The sequence below is a fragment of the Dromiciops gliroides genome, chromosome 1 (assembly GCF_019393635.1).
Source record: "Dromiciops gliroides isolate mDroGli1 chromosome 1, mDroGli1.pri, whole genome shotgun sequence".
Taxonomy (NCBI): domain Eukaryota; kingdom Metazoa; phylum Chordata; class Mammalia; order Microbiotheria; family Microbiotheriidae; genus Dromiciops; species Dromiciops gliroides.
The window spans coordinates 357,604,513-357,623,149 of NC_057861.1; the positions used below are offsets into that span (position 1 = coordinate 357,604,513).

General features: G+C 35.3%; 1 protein-coding gene across 1 annotated transcript in view; it reads right to left on the reverse strand.

Annotated features, from left to right (window-relative positions):
* Window positions 1-18,637, reverse strand: part of DNAH5 (dynein axonemal heavy chain 5) — a gene marked incomplete at its 5' end in the record, with an annotated part of 294,184 nt that overhangs the window by 51,970 nt on the left and 223,577 nt on the right. The window contains 5 exon segments of the mRNA XM_043995374.1: window positions 5,241-5,431; window positions 9,052-9,166; window positions 10,481-10,570; window positions 10,573-10,611; window positions 10,614-10,722. Of these exon segments, the coding sequence (XP_043851309.1) occupies window positions 5,241-5,431; window positions 9,052-9,166; window positions 10,481-10,570; window positions 10,573-10,611; window positions 10,614-10,722 (544 nt within the window).

An 18,637-nucleotide genomic window follows, 5' to 3' on the forward strand; every position in this document is an offset into this window, starting at 1 on the left:
CCTGATACCGCCATCACCACATTGTTGTTGTTGCTGCTGTTGTTTATTATTTTCAGTTCTATCTGACTCTTTATGACCCCATCTGAGGTTTTCTTGGCAAAGATGCTGAAGTGGTTTGCCATTTCCTTCTCCAGATCATTTAACAGATGAGGAAACTGAGACAGAGTTAAGTTACTTGCCCAGGGTCACACAGCTAGCGAGCCTCTGAGGCCAGATTTGAACTCAGAAAGATGAGTCTTCTTGACTTCAGGCCCATAACTCTATCCACTGTACCCCCAAGCTGGCAAATCTCTCTACCTTTCTGTCTCCCTCCCCTTATAAGAGCTTCCTGTGCTTTTTTCTCTCTTCTCCAATATATCCAATATAAATTAAGCTTCCTAATGCTCAGGCATGACCATGTTTAACCTCAGCTCACCTCCAATGGCTCACTAAAACCTATAGGACAAACTTCTTGGCCTGATATTTAAGTCCATTAGTAATTTGGCTCCCACATATCTATCCACCACTACATTTTACTTCATTCACTTTTCCTTCCAGCCAGACACTACATTAGTAGTTTCCTTATTTCATTTTATCCTCTCCGATTTCTGTGGAATTTTACTGATCAGCCCTTATTCCTGGAATATGTTTCTTCACATCTCCATCTATTAAAATCTATTTCTTCTCTTGAAGTCCAAATTCTATAGAACATGTCATCTAAATAAGAATTAGGTTCTTAATCTCCAAAAAAATACTAAACAAAATTCTCAGGTGAATGGTTCTACAGTGATTGTCAGAGTCAAAATAAATGAGTAGTGGTAATCATCGACTTCCTGCTCAGTTATTTGTTTACCTGACATAAACAGCACAGAAACCTGCTCTATCCCAGGGTATCTCTCTATGACATGACAGAAAACTTCACGAGACATGTCAAACCTACCTATCACTACCCCTTTTTAGCAATTCATGTGGGCTCATATGATCTATACCAGAAAGAATGTAGAGAATATTTGCAAGGATTATTAAAAAATGTAGAATATTAAGAGCACAGCCTGGCATTTTCATCATTATTTCATATTTCCAGTAACGATTCAGGAGAAAAAGATAATACAAGTAGGTTAAAAACAAACCAGGCTAAGAAAATATCTAAGAATGAGATTTGTATTTCAGGATTATACTACTGAAAATAGAGGAAGACAATGCTCTCAGTCGGGTATGGAATATAGTTAACAAGAGTCAGTAAAAATAAATTTGCCTATAGCCTTTGGATCTAATCAAAAAGGCTATTAAAATTAAGGGAAACAATGGGGGGGGAAAACAGCTGTTAATTGGTCCAGGAATTCCAGGAAATTAATTTGTCACTATAATTATAACCCCAAAGCTTCTAAAATGTTTAATATTTGACCAAGAGGTACCAGTTACTAGACCTGTGTCTAAAAGAGATCAAAGAAAGAAGAAAAGGTCCTTTATGTACAAAAAAAAAATTTATAGCAGATCTTTTATATGTACCTATTAAAGGATTTCCTATAAAACTGGAAATGGTTGAACAAATTATGACATATGAATGTCATATAATAATATACAGTCTTATAAAAATGATAAAGTGGTTTCAGAAAAGTCTCAGAAAATTTGTTTAAGTTGATGCATGGTGAAAAGAGCAGAGCTAGCAGAATAATTCATACTACAAGTACATTGTAAAAGATGGACAATTTTGAAAGAAATAAAAAGTCTAATGACTGTAGGATCAACTTTGGTTCCAGAGGATGATATAGGCTACAACCCATCTCCTGAAAGAGAAATGATGGGCTAATGAGATGCGTTTTCAGGTATGGCCAAAATTGGAATCTATGTTGCTTGAATGTATATAGTTTTATAAGCGTTTCCTTTTTCTTTTACCCAATGGAGTGAAGGGAAGAAAAAAATTAAAGCTCAATAATTAAAAAAAAAAACAAAATTAATTATAAAATCCATACATTGAAACTAAGGCTAACCTTTGGAAATTGGAATTTTGTCAAAAGATTCCTTAATTTCCTATGAGATGTGTTTCATGTTAAAAAACTAAATACTTTTTATAAAAAAACAAAAATAAAACTAAGATTAGTACCTCAGAAGTTAGTTGTATTGTGAAGTAGAATAGTAAAAGAGATGAAATATACAAGAAAGTATATAGAAATAAAATTCATTGCTTTTGAGGATGTACACACAGGAAAACCATAAGGGTAACATGCTTAGCAAACTAAATGTCCTAGAGATAAATTTAAAAATTGACCTTGCAAATATCTCTGACTCTTGATAGAATAAGAACTCTGATGATGATGGATCTGGAAAGGAATACTTTGAATAGATAATAATTTCCTTTGTATATTAAGTATATATGCTCTTCTAGAGTGATATACATTCCAAGGTGAGAAAGAATAATAACAGAAATGTTTTCATGAAGATCAATGGAAGAAAAGAGGAAGAGATAATATGTTAGGGGATATACTATAGACCACAAAAATGGAAAAAGAAATAAATTAAGTGGGCAGCTAGGTGGCACAGTGGATAGAGCACCAGCCCTGGATTCGGGAGGACCTGAGTTCAAATCTGACCTTAGACACTTAACACTTACTAGCTGTGTGACCCTGGGCAAGTCACTTAACCCCAATTGCCTCACCAAAAAAATGAAACAAAAAAGAAAAAAGAGATGAATTAAGGAGTTTAAAAAATAGCTTACAATCATAATATGACCACATAACATTTTAGTGATGGGGAACTTCAACTATCTAGAGCTCTCTCTGTACCAAAAGCAGAGCAGCTGAAATATTGGCTTAATGGTGATTTGTGTTGTTCTGCCTGGCCCAAAGCACAGAAATAGGAGTAATGGGTTTCTCTGAAGAGAGGCAGTTTTAAGATGGATTAAAGGAAAACTTTCTAACAATTAGAGCCATCCCAATGTAGAATGGGCCTTCTTAGAAGACAAAAGGTTCTCTCTCACTGGAGTTCTTCAGACAAAGGTTGGATGACAACATGCCAGCTATGTTAAAGGAGGAATTAGACTAGATTTCCCTTGAGGTCACTCCAACTTTGATTTTCTTTGCTATGATAACCAGACTGGTCTGAGAATAACTGAAAATTTCATATAAAGATCAGTTCAAAGAACTGAAAAGGGAAGACTTGGAAGTATGGGGTAGGGAGGGGGAGTGTTCATAGTAAGCTTGATATGAGGGAAAAAAATATCAGTTAATGATGAGTATTATCCAAGAGTAAAATGGGTTGTCTCCAAATGGGTTTTGCCTCATTGAAAGTCTTTATGAAGAGGATAGGTCTTATTAAGGGTATGGTAGAAGAGAATCTTGGACAGATAGGCTAATCTAGATACCTTGAGGTTCCATTTAACTCTTAGATGAATTCTGTGATTATCAAGAAACACTCAGAAAAGAATTTATCAAATATATACTTGTCATTTATCGAGCAAATGCCTATTTTATCCAGATATGTTACAAAATCTACCTTTTCTCAGATTTACTTCAATATATTCCCACAGAATCAATTGTATTTGTGAGGTTTTTAAAACAGTTCAGCAGCAAACAGCTTTGGTATGCTAACAAAATAAATTGTTGAGATTTAAGGCAGTACTTACAGATATGAGATAGCTAGTTAAATAAATTTCCAACCAATTGCCATGGCAACTCTTCCCTATTTCTCAAAAAGAAAATAATAAGATGATAACCAAGGTGCTAGATGGGAAAAAAAACTGCAAATTTTTTAAAATGCTGAATACAGTCTCAAACATCAACCATATTTTTAATATATTTTGATCCTCCTTGTACTATTTTACCTATCTCTACTATTCAATACAGAATCCAAAAGTCTAGCAATGTTGATCTAAGCTGCTAAAAACTCAGTTTGAGCTGATATGAGAATATTTATTTTTTAAAATCTACATAGCTTATGTTTCAATCTTTCCTATACTGGGATTAAATCACACCTAGGTAAAGGGACCTCTAATTGGTAAATAATAAACAAAAAATGAATATTCATGATAATTTTCATGATAATTCTTATGATTATTGAAAATTATTTCACTTTGCTAATTCTCCAACTATCTGATGCTACTTTAAAGACAATTTAGACTATCATATTATTCCATTTTGAAAAAAAATACATATTTTGGAATGAAAGCTAAAGAGAATTTAAGACAATACCCAACTATTTTATCTACGTAAACAAGATTTTTCAAATGGTTTTAAGGGATCTAAAGATGGTGGTAGTGGTGGTAGCATTTATATAGTGTTTTAAAGTTTACAAAGTACTTCAAGTATGTTGTTTCATCATATGTCACAACAATCCTGGGAGTTAGACGTTATTTTTTGCCTCATTTTACAGATGCTAAAACTGAGGGAGAGAGGTTAAGTCCCTTGCTTAGGGTCACAAGGATAGTCAGCATTTAAAAATTAGAAGTTAGGTCTTCCTGAATCCAAGCCTGGCATTCTATGCACTGAACTAGTTTTATGACTTTTTAAAAGGGTTCCATACTGGATAAAAAGTACTGGGGTTAGAGATAGAAGATGTAGGTTTGAGTTCTGCCGTTAACTACCTTTATGACTTGGAAAATGTCACTTAACTTTTCTAAACTTTAGTTTGCGCATGTATAACATAAAAGACTTCAGCTAGATGCCAACTAAAATTCCTTTTAGCTTTAAGACTATGATCCTGAGGGCAGCTAGGTGGTACAGTGGATAGAGCACCGGCCATGGAGTCAGGAGTACCTGAGTTCAAATCCAGCCTCAGACACTTAACACTTACTAGTTGTGTGACCCTGGGCAAGTCACTTAACCCCAATTGCCTCACCAAAAAAAAAAAAAAAAAAGATTATGATCCTGATCCTAGGGTATTCAAATACAAATATGATATTGCCCCCAAAAGGAAAGTCAGAGATTCCCCTTCTGGAGAATTAAGCAATGAATCTATTTGTGAAGTCAACAACTATAAAAGTATAAATGATAAGCCCTTGAAAAGAAAAATGAAATATTTGTTCAAAATTCTAAGATAACATCTCTATGATGATTTTTTAATGAAAAAGTAAATATGTATTTTACCAAATGAATCTTACATAATTAAAAATGGAATGCTATTCCACAATCCAGTTTTATTCACTTCAAGTTGCATTGCATCAAATCTTAAATTAAAAACAAGAAGAAATTATATAAGGAAGAGAGCTGCTTTCAAGGACATTCATAATAATCCCACTATTCCCACTATGTAATTGTTGCATTGACCTTTAATAAGGGTGAGGAACTCTTCATGTTTTATTCTGTTTCTCTGTATATCAATCTTCAGAGTAAGCAGCAAGGTGAACAAGAACTTATGCTCTTCATACAATCCTCGGGCAGCATATTTATAAACCTCATAGGTCATGTGTTCAATAATATTAGCAATTCTCTTGCTTGTAATTGGACTCTTGACAGACCTAGCAAAAAGAACATTTATACCTAGTTTATTTCACTGCCCTTTTCAATTGTCTACTTTAAAAAACCAAAAACTTCTCCAATAAAGAATAAGTAACCTTTTTTAGAACTACTTCTCATTTCCATATATTGAGTGTACAGACTGCCCATTACAATAACAACAGTTCTCTCGAATTGAAATAACATAAGGCACCTCACCTTTGTCCAAATCAAATTGATCTGCTGGAAATTATCTCTTTTGATAATATTCTGGAACTTTTTGTGTATGAACAGACTAAATTAGAAGCTAAAAATCAATCTCTGGAAGAACTAACAGTATTTTATTTGTATATATAACATCAATCAGAGTAATTGTAAATCATTAATTTTCATATAAATGGAAAAGGAAGAACCCTATATCACAGAGAAGTAGATTGTTAGAATCATAGAGTCTTAGATTTGGAAGGCCCTGAAGAAGTCACGTGTCTAAGCCTTCTAAGACATCAATTCCCTCTCTACATTTGAGATAAATGTTCATCCACATCTGTTTGTATATATGTAATAAAATAATAAATAAGATAAAAGGAGCTCACTATCTATTAAGGCAGCCTGCTCCATTTGGGACAATTGTAATTATTAGGAGTGTTTCTTTATAGTGAGCTAATCTGCCTCCCTCTGGCTACCACACATTAATAGTTTTAGATCTGCCCTCTGGACACAAACAAAAGAAATTGCCCCCCTGTCTTCTCTCTCATTTGAACACCAACATACAAACAAACAGCATAGACTTTTTACAGCTTTCCCCAAAGCAGTACACATCTTTAAGAAACAACTTTAAAGGGGGAACAAGAAACTGGATTAATAAAGAGTTGTGACTCTCAAAACCTTGGCCAAAGTATCTAGAATGCTACTATAAATACTCAGGCTACATGGGTATAAAAGTATAACTTTTGTCAAAAAGAGAAATTCATTGTGGGCTACAGTTGACCCTAATCATTTGTGAGAAAATATTGGATTGGGGGATCCCAGATGCCCCCCAACTCAAGGGCCTAACTGCCTGACCTCTTTTAAGGCCAGCCCAGACTCAGTCAAGTTGGACCTTAGATTGTGAATAGACACAATATGGATTAAAACCACACCTACTTGAAAACCTTTCCCCTCAGAGGGTCTTTCCTCTGGGACTCTGACCTCAGGCATGTAGTGCTCATTTCGTAATATGGACCACCCCAAGTCCAGTAAACCAATAGATTTGAATGCTGCTAGACAATTAGCTTTGAGCCGTGTATAAGGGCTGCCTCTCCTCTGGACCCATAGGGAGCTTATGCTCTCAGACTCAGGCTCTGGATGTTCTCTTATCTCTTACCCACACTGCCCTCTGGCTCAACCCTCTATCCTAGATATGTAGGGTTTTTGAATTTTAGGAGCCATATGCACTCTCTCTCTCTACTAATATTTTAATATGCCTTAGAACTCCTTAATGCCCAAAACTAGTGCAATAGACTCTAATTTTCTAAGTATCAATATATTAGAAACCCAGGCTAAGTTCCCTAAAATTTGGACAGAGATAGGCATCCCCATATAATTTCAAATAACACATATTTAACAAAAGGAATAGGTCATTAGGCATTCATTACCTTCTTACCAACTAAGGCTTTTTTGATAATAACAAGGAATAACTTACAAGTATACCCTTTCCACAAATGGAGGACTGGCTGGGAATAAGAAATTTCTTGCCATCGGAGGTTTTTGTTTGTTTGTTTTTTTGCAGGGCAATGAGGGTTAAGTGACTTGGCCAGGGTCACACAGCTATTAAGCATCAAGTGTTGGAGGCCCAGGTGTGAACCTCAGGTCCTCCTATATCCAGGGCCAGTGCTTTATCCACTGAGCCACTTGGCTGCCCCCTACTGAGAGCTCTAAAGGAATTACACTATTCAATTGAATGTTTCTCTTCCTCATTAGGGAATGATACATACAAACATCAGATATTTGGTGTTAGTCTAATTTTTTGCATTTATTTTAGAAGAGTTTTCTTGTTCTACGTTTTATTTTTCCATTTCTTTGTAGAAGTGTGGACATCTACAGGGGCAGCTAGGTGACACAGTGGATAAAGTACCAGTCCTTGGATTCATCAGGTCCAGAGTTCAAATCCAGCCTCAAACACTTGACACTAGCTGTGTGACCTTGGGCAAGTCACTTAACCCTCATTGCCCCCCACCCCAAAAAAAAAATGTGTGACATCTACTCTATCAACTCATATCTTTGGATAGGATGTCGTAGTATCCTTTTACTTAATTTTATTTCATCTTAAATTATTATACTTTGTATATTTGAAGTGTTTATTGTTCTTTTCCTCTTCATTAATAATTTGAATTTTTGCTTAAATTGAAGCACATTCTATTTTCTGTAGTTATTATAAAAGTCATAATTAGGAACTTGGGGGCATGAGATAGGCACTAACAACTGTGCCTAACTCTCTGGGGATGTGATGGGAGAGAGGAAGGAAATCATGTAAGGCTGGTCCGAGGAATTCACCTTGGCTAACGCTTTGGGAGTATGTGTGGTGGAGAGGAAGCACCAGCATCTGCTAGCTTTCTTTTAACTACTTATTCTTAATTAGTGCTAAACTGTGTGGTCTCTATATCTACGTTGTCTTGATGCTGCAGGCGTTTTTCTTTGGCTCTTCCCATTGCTTTGATGCTCTTCCTTTTCATTTCTGCCTCCTGGTTTCCCTGGCTTCCTTAAGTTTAAACTAAAATCTCATCTTCTACAGGAAGTTTTACTTAGCCCCTTCTAAAAATAGTGCCATCCTCTTTTAGTCATTTCCCATTTGTCCTGTCTATAGCTTGTTTGTATATATCTGTATGTCTGTTGTCTCTCCCTCCTCAGTTTATGAGCTCTTGAAAGCAGGGAGTGTATTTTTGTCTCTTTCTGTATCCCCAGAGCTTAATGCAGTATCTGGTACATAATATGTACCTTAATAAATATTTCACTGACTTACTGACTGGTTTTGTGTAGCTAAAGGACTTTTAGTGATTTCAGGTGACTGACCCTTTGGAAAGCTATACTTCTGAATTTTTAGGCAACTTTTGTTGCTGTTGTTTTAGTCATGCCTGAAGCGTCATGACACTTTTAGTGGGATTTTCTTGGCAAAGATACTAGAGTTGTTTCCCATTTCTTCTCTAGCTCATTTTACAGATAAGGGACTAAAACAAACAGGGTTAAGTGACTTACCTAGGCCCATTTACAGCTAGTAAGGTCAGATCTGAACTCAGTCCTTCCTAACTCCTGGGCCTGGTACTCTATACACTGTACTACCTAGGGGTTCATTAGGCTATTTAATGACCCTAAAATACATTGTGATGAAGTAAGGGAATATATGCTTGGCTGTTCTTGGCAATCCTACCCTCAGCTCTCAGTTCCAATTGTAATGCAGCTTTTTTGTCAGTTTTCATTTACTTGCATAGGTTTAATGCCTGGTTTCCAAATTCTAAGCACATATTTACATTAAATAAAAATGTATATACAATAGGCCCATTCAGAACAATTCACAACGACTACATGCTTAGAATTAGCAAGTAACTATCAGGACCCACTAATATAAAATTATTATTTTTATGGATCAGCTTCTTGTGTATCATAGTACCTGGCCAACGAAAGGTCAAACAACCCCAGAAACTGCCGTAATGAAGTCTGATACATCACATTAACCACACTCATCTCTGTGATGAGGAAATAGAGGATGCTTCCCCTCGTTGCCACTGGTGGGGAAAAAAACAACAACAAAGAATAAGGTTATACTATATGCAAAGTGAATAAATTGCACATAAAAATAGATAAGCCCCAACTTTAAGCATGATAGAGCAATTATTTTGATTTGCACGCTTAATCAAAACAACCAACACTTGCCACTAGATCATAGCAATATGAATTTATTGATCAATTTAAACCTAAAATATATAGTTCATGGAAGTCATTAAAGAGTACAAAAACCAATACTATATTTTCAGTGCTATTTTCTATCTTAGGATTTCCAAATCTTTAATAAATATATATTATCTTCTCTTTTGTTAAGTAGGGAAAGGAAGCAAAAAAAGAAGTTGAAAAATTAATCCAAGAATTGCCAGAGAAAGTTTCTGTCTTGAGGCAAGGTGGACTCTTTTGAGCTGTGCTGGAGTAAAAACCTGTCTACCTACCAACAATGCCTCCAACTTGGCAGTAATTATTTATGGTTCAGTGTCTGAAACTAAAGAGAACAGCCCTCAGGCTAGGAAGAAAATTGGCTATTCTTCATATCCAATGATATTATGAGTACAGTCATGCGATAGCCTTTCTAAGAGTAGAGACTGTATCTACCATTACCAGTAGTGCCTATTTTCAAAGAAGCTGGTTGAGGAAGAAATAATTTTTGTAGAGGCACTATGTGGCTCAGTGGATAGAGCACCGGTCCTGTAGTCAGGAGGACCTGAGTTCAAATCCAGCCTCAGACACTTGACACATCCTAGCTGTGTGACCCTGGGCAAGTTACTCAACCCCAATTGCCTCACCAAATAAATAAATAAATAGAATGTTTTAAAAAAAGAAATAATTTTTGTAGCCATAAAAATAGCAAAACTGGCAAGCCTATATATAGACTGTGCTTATGTTACTGGCCTCATCAGGATAACTATAGAAACAATTAAATTGATAGGCCATAGAATCAATACTGTAGAAACATGCTAACCCCTTACTTCATAATTTTCAGAAAAATGTATTTTTAAAAATCCTCACTATTTACTTCAGTGACTTGGAAAAAGGGAGAAAGAGTTACTTATTCTGTGATAGGCTTTAAGACTTTATGCCAACTTCTGACTTCAAGGAACTACAGACACATAAAAAAATTCACCTACTATGAAGAGGAAAGATCATACTGATGGGGATAATGCCAAAAAGCAGCCCCATAGGAAAAAGCCAATATATGCAGTCACATTTTTCAACAAATTTATACACCTTGCTTATTTCCATGCATTTCCTCTAACCTTCCTCTGTCTTTGCTTCATGTTTTTATGACATTTGTCTTTCATTTTGAAACTCACCAGGCCTGTACTCCTCCCGGGCTGTGTTGATCTGTATTTCTGTCTCAGCAGAAATCTCAAGCTTCTGTGTTACTTCTTCTGCAGTCTTTTAGTGTTACTCAGCACAATAATGAGACTCTCATCTTCCACAATGACCCTTTTGTACTTGTCAGGCGGTAAAGCAAATTATCTTCCAGCTCTTTCATCTTTTCTTTTGTTTGCTGTACATCTTCCATAAGATTAGTTCTTTCCTTTTCCAGTTCCTATTAATTTGCATAAGTATATTTTTTCTTTACTCAAATTAATATCCACACAGAGAGAAACAGAACACAATTACTGATTAAAGCTCTTTAGAGTTTAATCTGAATATACCAGGTGGCAGAAAGGATAGAGTACCAGGCCTCTACCAGAAAGACCTGAGTTCAAATCCAGTCTCCTACACTTACTAGCTGAACAACCCCTGAGCAAGTTGTTAACCTCTACTTGCTTCAGTTTCTTCATGTGGAAATTGGGAATAATAACATCTGCTTCCCGAGGTTGTCGGGAGGATCAAATGATATAATAATTGTAAAATGCTAATTATAATGCCTAGTACATAGTAAGCACTATATAAATGTTGGGGGTTTTAGAATAGTATTTTATGTTTTCCCCAATTATATGTAAAATAATTATTAATATTTCTTTTTTAAAATTTGCTTTCTAAATTCTCTCCTTCCCTACCTCTCTTCCTCCCTTCCTGAAACAGTAAGCAATTTGATATGTCATGCATATGCATTGATGCAAAATGTAACTGTATAAATGTTAGCTGCTGCTACCACCACCACCACCACTACTACTACTACCACTACTACTACTACTACCACTACTACTACTACCACTACTACTACTACTACCACTACTCCTACTCCTACTCCTACTCCTACTCCTACTACTCCTACTACTCCTACTACTACTACTCCTACTACTACTACTATTACTACTATGGAATAGAGAGACGGTCTGTGTGTGTGTGTGTGTGTGTGTGTGTGTGTAATATGTTCCAAAGCAGAGTTGTCAAACTCATTGTTATTGGCCACATAAGGCCTGTTACATTCCACAATGCTCTGGAACCAGATTAAAATGTACTTGAGAAATGTTTAACAAAATAAAGAAAAATAAAGTTAAACACAAATAATGTTAACTTGTTGTTTTCTAAGTTAATATAGAGCCTGTAGGGATCCATTTCTATTTGAGTTTGACACCACTGCTCTAAAATATTAACTGCTTATATTTTATTTTACTCACTTAGTAAAGTGATATATTCTTAATACAGAGTATGTAAATTGATTTCAAATCTCAATGAGTTGGATTGAATTTCAGGAAATATATTCATATTATAGTTTATTATAGTTTAAAAAATAGCACACTCCTATTACTTAGCCTTGTGGTAGTATACAATTAAATGACAGAAACAGTTCTACAGAAATTCAAAAACCACAACCCTACTGTGAATTGAAATTACAGAACTAAAAAATGACTATTTTGAAATATCTTAACTGACACACTTTAAGAACACACAATGGGCTATGGGATGGCAACTGAAACTGTGATATTATCAGCAAATCTCCAAGGGAAGGAGATTTCTCTTACTAATGGAAGGCAGTACCTTCTCTACAACATGTGCTCTAGAGCCTAGCTTCTTAAATTATGGGTCGCATCCCCATATGGGGTCACATAACTGAATGTAGAGGTTGTGAAAAATTTGGCAACAGTAAAAGGTTATGTATACCTATTTTATATACTTATTTAGACAGCATATATATATACATGATTTCTATAATTTATATTTAAAAATCACTAAAATACATACATATATCTTGTATATATGTGTGTATATATGTATGTATGTACACAATGTATTATTTATATAGGTATGTGTGCATACATATATGTATACTTATATGTATATATATATTAAAAACTCAAGTACATTATTTCTAGCTCAATTATTAATTTAAATATGTTCTAAAGAAGATAGCCAAATATTCTTCTGAAACATCAGTATTATACATTAAAAAATAAATGATATACTCTTATTTTATGAATCATAACTATCTTGATATTTCTTTTAAAACTATTTATAGTACAAGGTTTTTTATGTATCCCAGTGTCAGAAATTGCTAGTTTAATGGAAAAAACTAGATAAATATGTAAATTTGAATAACAATATAGAATTTAAGTTTCTTGAGTGCAGAATCTGCTCTGATTTTTTTTTTATTCTTATGGGCCAAGCATAGGTCTTTGAACATGATAGGTACTTAATAAATATTTTGTTAATAAATAACATAAGAAACATGACTGGAACAGATGATATTAGAACTCCAATTACTGATTTTCAACTTCACTGTGGAAAAACTATGTCTTTTTTGACTAAAAGTGATGAAGTAGGAAGTGAGGCTTGTGGTGACAAATCCACATGTAAATAATGCATACAGAGCATTTGTTTTTGGCTCACTGATCATAGTCCAACACATTTGGCACTTTAACACTCTACAGGGTAGAGGAATCATTATGAATTTTAAAGAAAGCTTCTCTTTTCTAAAGCAAAAAGTCCTGAAGATCTGAGGAGTCTTAATTCTTTGAGATGAGCTACTCAAGCAAAAACTAACTTTTTTCTTCTGTTTCCAACTCTTGTCATGTTCTGTTTGAAAGCTCTTTGGTTTATTTTAATTCATTTGTCTACTGAGGAGAATTTCAAATTGTAGGACATACAAAAGAAGTGATAAAACAAAAGTAGCATTGAATGCCTCCTATTCTAATTGCTTTGTACTTTTAGAAATGATAGAATCACTATCATTATAGCACATTCCTGTTACAATCAGAAATACCATAAAATGAAAGTGAAAAGAAAAACAATAGTATTTTCACCATTTACTTACTTTATTATCCATTTAAGAACACTGCAAAGTAGTAGAAAGACCAATGGATTTTAAATCAGAAAATCAAGGTTCAAATCACATGTGTGCTATTCACTAGCCCTGTGATCTTAATCAAGTCATTTCATTTTATTTCACTTCCCTTTTTTTTCAATTTCCTCATTTGTAAAACATGGTGTTCCAAATAGATGACCTCTATGGTCCCTTCCTAACCTAAATCATTTGAAAATAAAGATTTAGGGTCATAAATTTAACATTGAAAAATTTTAGGGTCATAAATTTAACATTGTTCAGTGAAACTGAACAAAACAGTGGTTTTCCCAGTGTCACATCACTAATAAGTGTCTGAATCTGGTTTTTAAACGCATGTCTTCCTGACTCCAGACCTGGTGCTCTATATACTACTTATACCTAGCTTCATTTATCTAAAAGAATGAAATATATAAATTAATAAATAATACATAAGGGCAAAGCAATCAGGAAAATAATAAAAATTCTAGCACAAATTGTCTTGCACTTGTTTTCTAAGTTATTCTCTTTAGCTCACACTCCTATGTCTAGAGTCAGGAAGACCTAATTTCAAATCCAGCCTCAGACAGTTATTAAGTGTGTGACCCTGGGCAAGTCACTTAACCCTGTTTACCTCAGTTCCTCATCTGTAAAGTGAGTTTGGAGAAGGAAATGGCAACCACTTTAGTATTTTTGCAAAGAAAACCCCAAATGGGTCACAAAGAATTGGACACAACTGAAATGACTGAACAACAATAACAATCTTCAGTTCCAGAATGCCACCTACAAAAGATGCTTTTTGCTCAAATGGGAGTGCTGGTTCAAGTTCATTTGCCTAAGGTCTAAGCCTTATTCTTTTTTTTCTTCTCTCTCTCTCTCTCTCTCTCTCTCTCTCTCTCTCTCTCTCTTTTGGTGAGGCAATTTAGGGTTAAGTGACTTGCCCAGGGTCACCAGGTAGTAAGTGTCAAGTGCCTGCGGCCAGATTTGAACTCAGGTCCTACTGACTCCAGGATCGTGCCCTATCCACTGCACCACCTAGTTGCCTCTCTAAACCTTATTTCTGTCCAATCATGCATTCCCCTGATTAGAGGATAGGTTTTTGGCAATCTTACTGTAAGCATTTAGCTATCTCTCCAAGTGATCATGAATTCTTAGGCAGCATCATATGACTGATCTAGAATCTGAGTCAAACGGGGCCTTAGAGAGCATCTAATTAAACTCAAACCTATAAAAAATCTCCTCTCCCTTATATCTATCAAGTATTCAATCAGTGTCAGCCTAAAAATTTCTAGTGAGGTAAAAATTACTCTCAGGCCCATTCCACTTTTATAGATGTTCTTTTTTTAATGTATGCCTTTGGCTCCATGGTCTTTTGCCAGTATTTCCATAGAGATTTCAGACTCTAGAAATGACTGACAGGCTCTATCAATGATTTCAACACTTTGGTAATGTTATATAAATTGGCATTGACACTTGTGGGGAAGAAAAGTCAGAAGAGATTTCATCTTGAGAGTCATGCCCTAAAAGGACATTGTATGGAGTTGTTACAGGAGTACCCCATATCATGGGAGTGACCCCTCTGAATCATAAGACTTTTCGAGGTTGCCAGAATTGATGAGAAGAATCGAGATTAATGAGAGATGACTGGCATATTGGTAAGATCTGAATTACTAGTTACCTGGGTGCTTTGCTTCTTTTTGCCATCTGGTAATGGAATTAGTTTAACATGCCCTAACTACCAGATGAACTGTAGGCCCCTCACTGTTGGTCGAACCTTATTTCCTCTTAGCACAGATGATGAAGAGATAAGAGAGACAGAGAGGTCTGTCCCTTCTGGCTGCTAAGCAGAAGTCACCAATGCTTATACTGTTTACTTTTGCACTTTGGCCTTCTATGCATGCTCATTTACCTGATAAATGCAAAATCTGATGGCTACTCACATCTTTGTTTTGTAATTAATGCCAGCTCAAATAGAAAGAAAGAAAGTTGGGAAGAGTCTTGACCCTTTAAGGAGATTAGGAATATCCCTTTTTCAGTGAGAGATGAGGCATAAGGGAGGAGTTGAGGAAATCCAGTTAGATTTCACATAAGCAAGGAAATCTCATAATTATATCACCTATAATAACTCAGAAAAGTCCTTGAACTAAATGAAAACCTAGAAAGTATCAGCCACAGGTGGGGTGGCAACAGAGAATTTCAGTATCACTTATTTACACAATTAAATATACCTTTCTGCAACTTCGACCCTTTGTTTCTAGGTATGTTCAGTGGAGTTACAGAGCACCTATCTAATCGTTCTTCTATATGCTAACTCTTGAAAAACTTGAAAATGACTTTCAAAACTTTTGATATTTTCTCTCTCCAGGCCAAAGAGATCCATTTCTTTCACTAATCATTTTTATGATATGATTCATGATTCATTACCATTATGGTGATGACAACAACTGAACACAATATTCAAATCTCTTCTGACTAAGCAGAGCACAATAGGTCAATCACCTTCCTAATGCTCAACATAAAAGTCTCTCTTGTAGTAGCTTACTCTTACATAAATTAATCTCGTCTGAATTATTTGCCTATATTGATAGTTCAGTCCACTAAAAACAGATACTTTTAGATAAAGTGATATAATCAACATTTGTATAGTTCTTTATGTTTTTTCAAATCATTTCATTTAATCTTCTGTATGATAAAGTCAGGTATAAATTATGATTCCCCCTCCCCCATCGTATTTTTTCCACAACACAATAGGTTGAGACTCAAATAAGATTTTTCCATTGTCACATATCTCATATTAGAAGTAGAATTTGTAGCATAAGAGTTCACATGGCAATTGGTGTCATATATTGCAACCCAACACCTGATATAACAATACTATCTAAAATATATCCTGGAAGTAGTCATTCACCTTCAGCTTGAATACTTGAAATGAAAGGAAGCTTACAAAGTAGCCTCTTCCATATTTGGATAGTCCTAACTGAAAGGCATGAGAATGCAGATTTATCCTGATTTAAAAGGTAGAAATAATATTCCAGGATACCATCTTCTTGTCTAGTCCCAGACCTCCTCTTCTTGAACTTTGGAAGCTGATTTTTGCAAGCTCTTTAACGCATTAAATTCTATCTTATAGATTTAACCCAGTGTGATAGTCTGTCCAGAACTTTGTGGACTCTATTGGTGTGTTAACTATCCCTCCTAGCATTGTGACATCTATAAATCTAAGAAACATCTATTCTCATATTAAGTCAATGATAAAGCTGTTTAATAGTAAAGAACCAAGGGTAATTAGGTGGAACAGTGAATAAAGCACCAGTCCTGGATTCAGGAGGACCTGAGTTCAAATCCTGCCTCAGACCCTTGACACTTACTAGCTGTGTGACCCTGGGCAAGTCACTTAACTCTCATTGCCCCACCCCAAAAAAAAGAACTAAGCACAGAACTTTGAAGGATTCTACTAGAGGCTTTCTTGATGTTGAAACATTAATAATTATTTTAACATTTTTCAAAGAAGGAGGGATGAAAATAGATTTTTGTTATTAAAAATACTTTAACTGAAAAAGGAACTGAGGTTATTTTTCCATGATCTCTCCTTGAAGACACACCGATTCTTTTAAATCACTATTTCTTTTTCTATATCTTCATTAATAATCCTTAAGATTATGGTATAAAATTCAACTAAGACCCAACTCAAGTTTACTGTCCTATAGAATGCAGACTCCATTTTCTTCCCTTTTTGAAAAAGAAATCAGAGACATTTACCCTTTTCTAGTCATGTGGCACCTTTGCCTCTTCACTAGCCTTCAGAGATCACCAACAGTGGTTCCACAATCCAGTCTGCCATTTCTCTAATAGTTTTAGGAAATAGTTCCTTTGAGCCAATTAACTACATCTCATCCAGGACAGGTAAATGCTTGCTTACTGACTCCTTCCTTTTCTTGGCTATCAATTTCCTATTAACCTTTTAAAAAATTCTTTTACTGTCCAACAATTATTCTTTTTGACAAGAAAAATAAAACTGGAGCAAAATAAGAGTTGAGTAGCTCTCCTTTACCTTGTTTGTCAGTTATCATCATCTCATTCAGATCACACAGTGGTTCTATGCCTTCTTTCATCCTCTGTACCAATATAGCTGTACATAGATACACACACACACACACACACACACACACACACACACACACACACACACTGGTCATTTTGTTACCCTTTGCATTTCACACTAGCCTCATTATAGGTTGAGATTTAGCACTCCTGACACTATTCTAAGAGTCTAAAAATAGCTTTGCATTGTCCTTGGCATTCTTCAACAGCCACAGCTACTCCAGAACCTTAGTGTTCCTGACACTATTCTTACAGAACCATAACACAAGCTGTAATAGGTCTTCCCAGACTGGAAACATTTAAAAGAAGAATATGATAACATACCATTTTACCATTATCCAAGAATCAGCCTAGTTACAGTACATTTGTTTTGGGCACTTATGCTGTATTATTTAATAGTATTATTTTGTTAATTGATCATATCTCTATTTTTGTAACCCTTTCCAAAATTCCAGTCAACCAAAAATAAGGTTTTAAATTGAGCACAATAGCTTTATCTGCTGTGCTAACACTTATTTAATTGATTGTGCACAGCCTAATGTTTTACCTTTTGTTCTGAAAGCGATTTTTTGAGGGGCAGGGCTTAGTCTTCTGTTTGAGTAACATTCTTATTTATATTCTATTTACCAGAATCAACTCTTGGTAAAATTATGAGGTAGACAAAATATCCAATCCTTATTCAATGTAATTCCTTCTACCCCCACATCTACTCTGCCTATAAATTGTTTCTCCTGCTGCCTCATGTCCTGTCTCATCTAAGGGAGGACTGATAGTTACCAGTGATTAGACAATTACCTGGTTAAATGCTGGGGGAAAGAGAAGCAATCTCTGCCTGAAGCTGAGGAGGTAGGTGTAAGTCACAATGCCATTTATAGTCATGGTAAACAATTTAGGAATGCCTTTACTTGAAACTATAAGAAAGCCACCAGTGACGCCAACATTTAGCCTGATCCTGCATCAAGGTTGAGACTGGGACATGCTCTTCCACTCAACAATGGAGCAGCTCCTCTCCATTTAAGGGTTGCCTTGTCTTATGGAAACTTGCAGGACAACTGCCTCAGAGGGAGAGAGATGGCATCTGACTGAGCACCTTGTCCTATTCACCTGTATGAAAGATGCTAATGTCATTATGGTTGGAGTCCGTTAAGCTTCT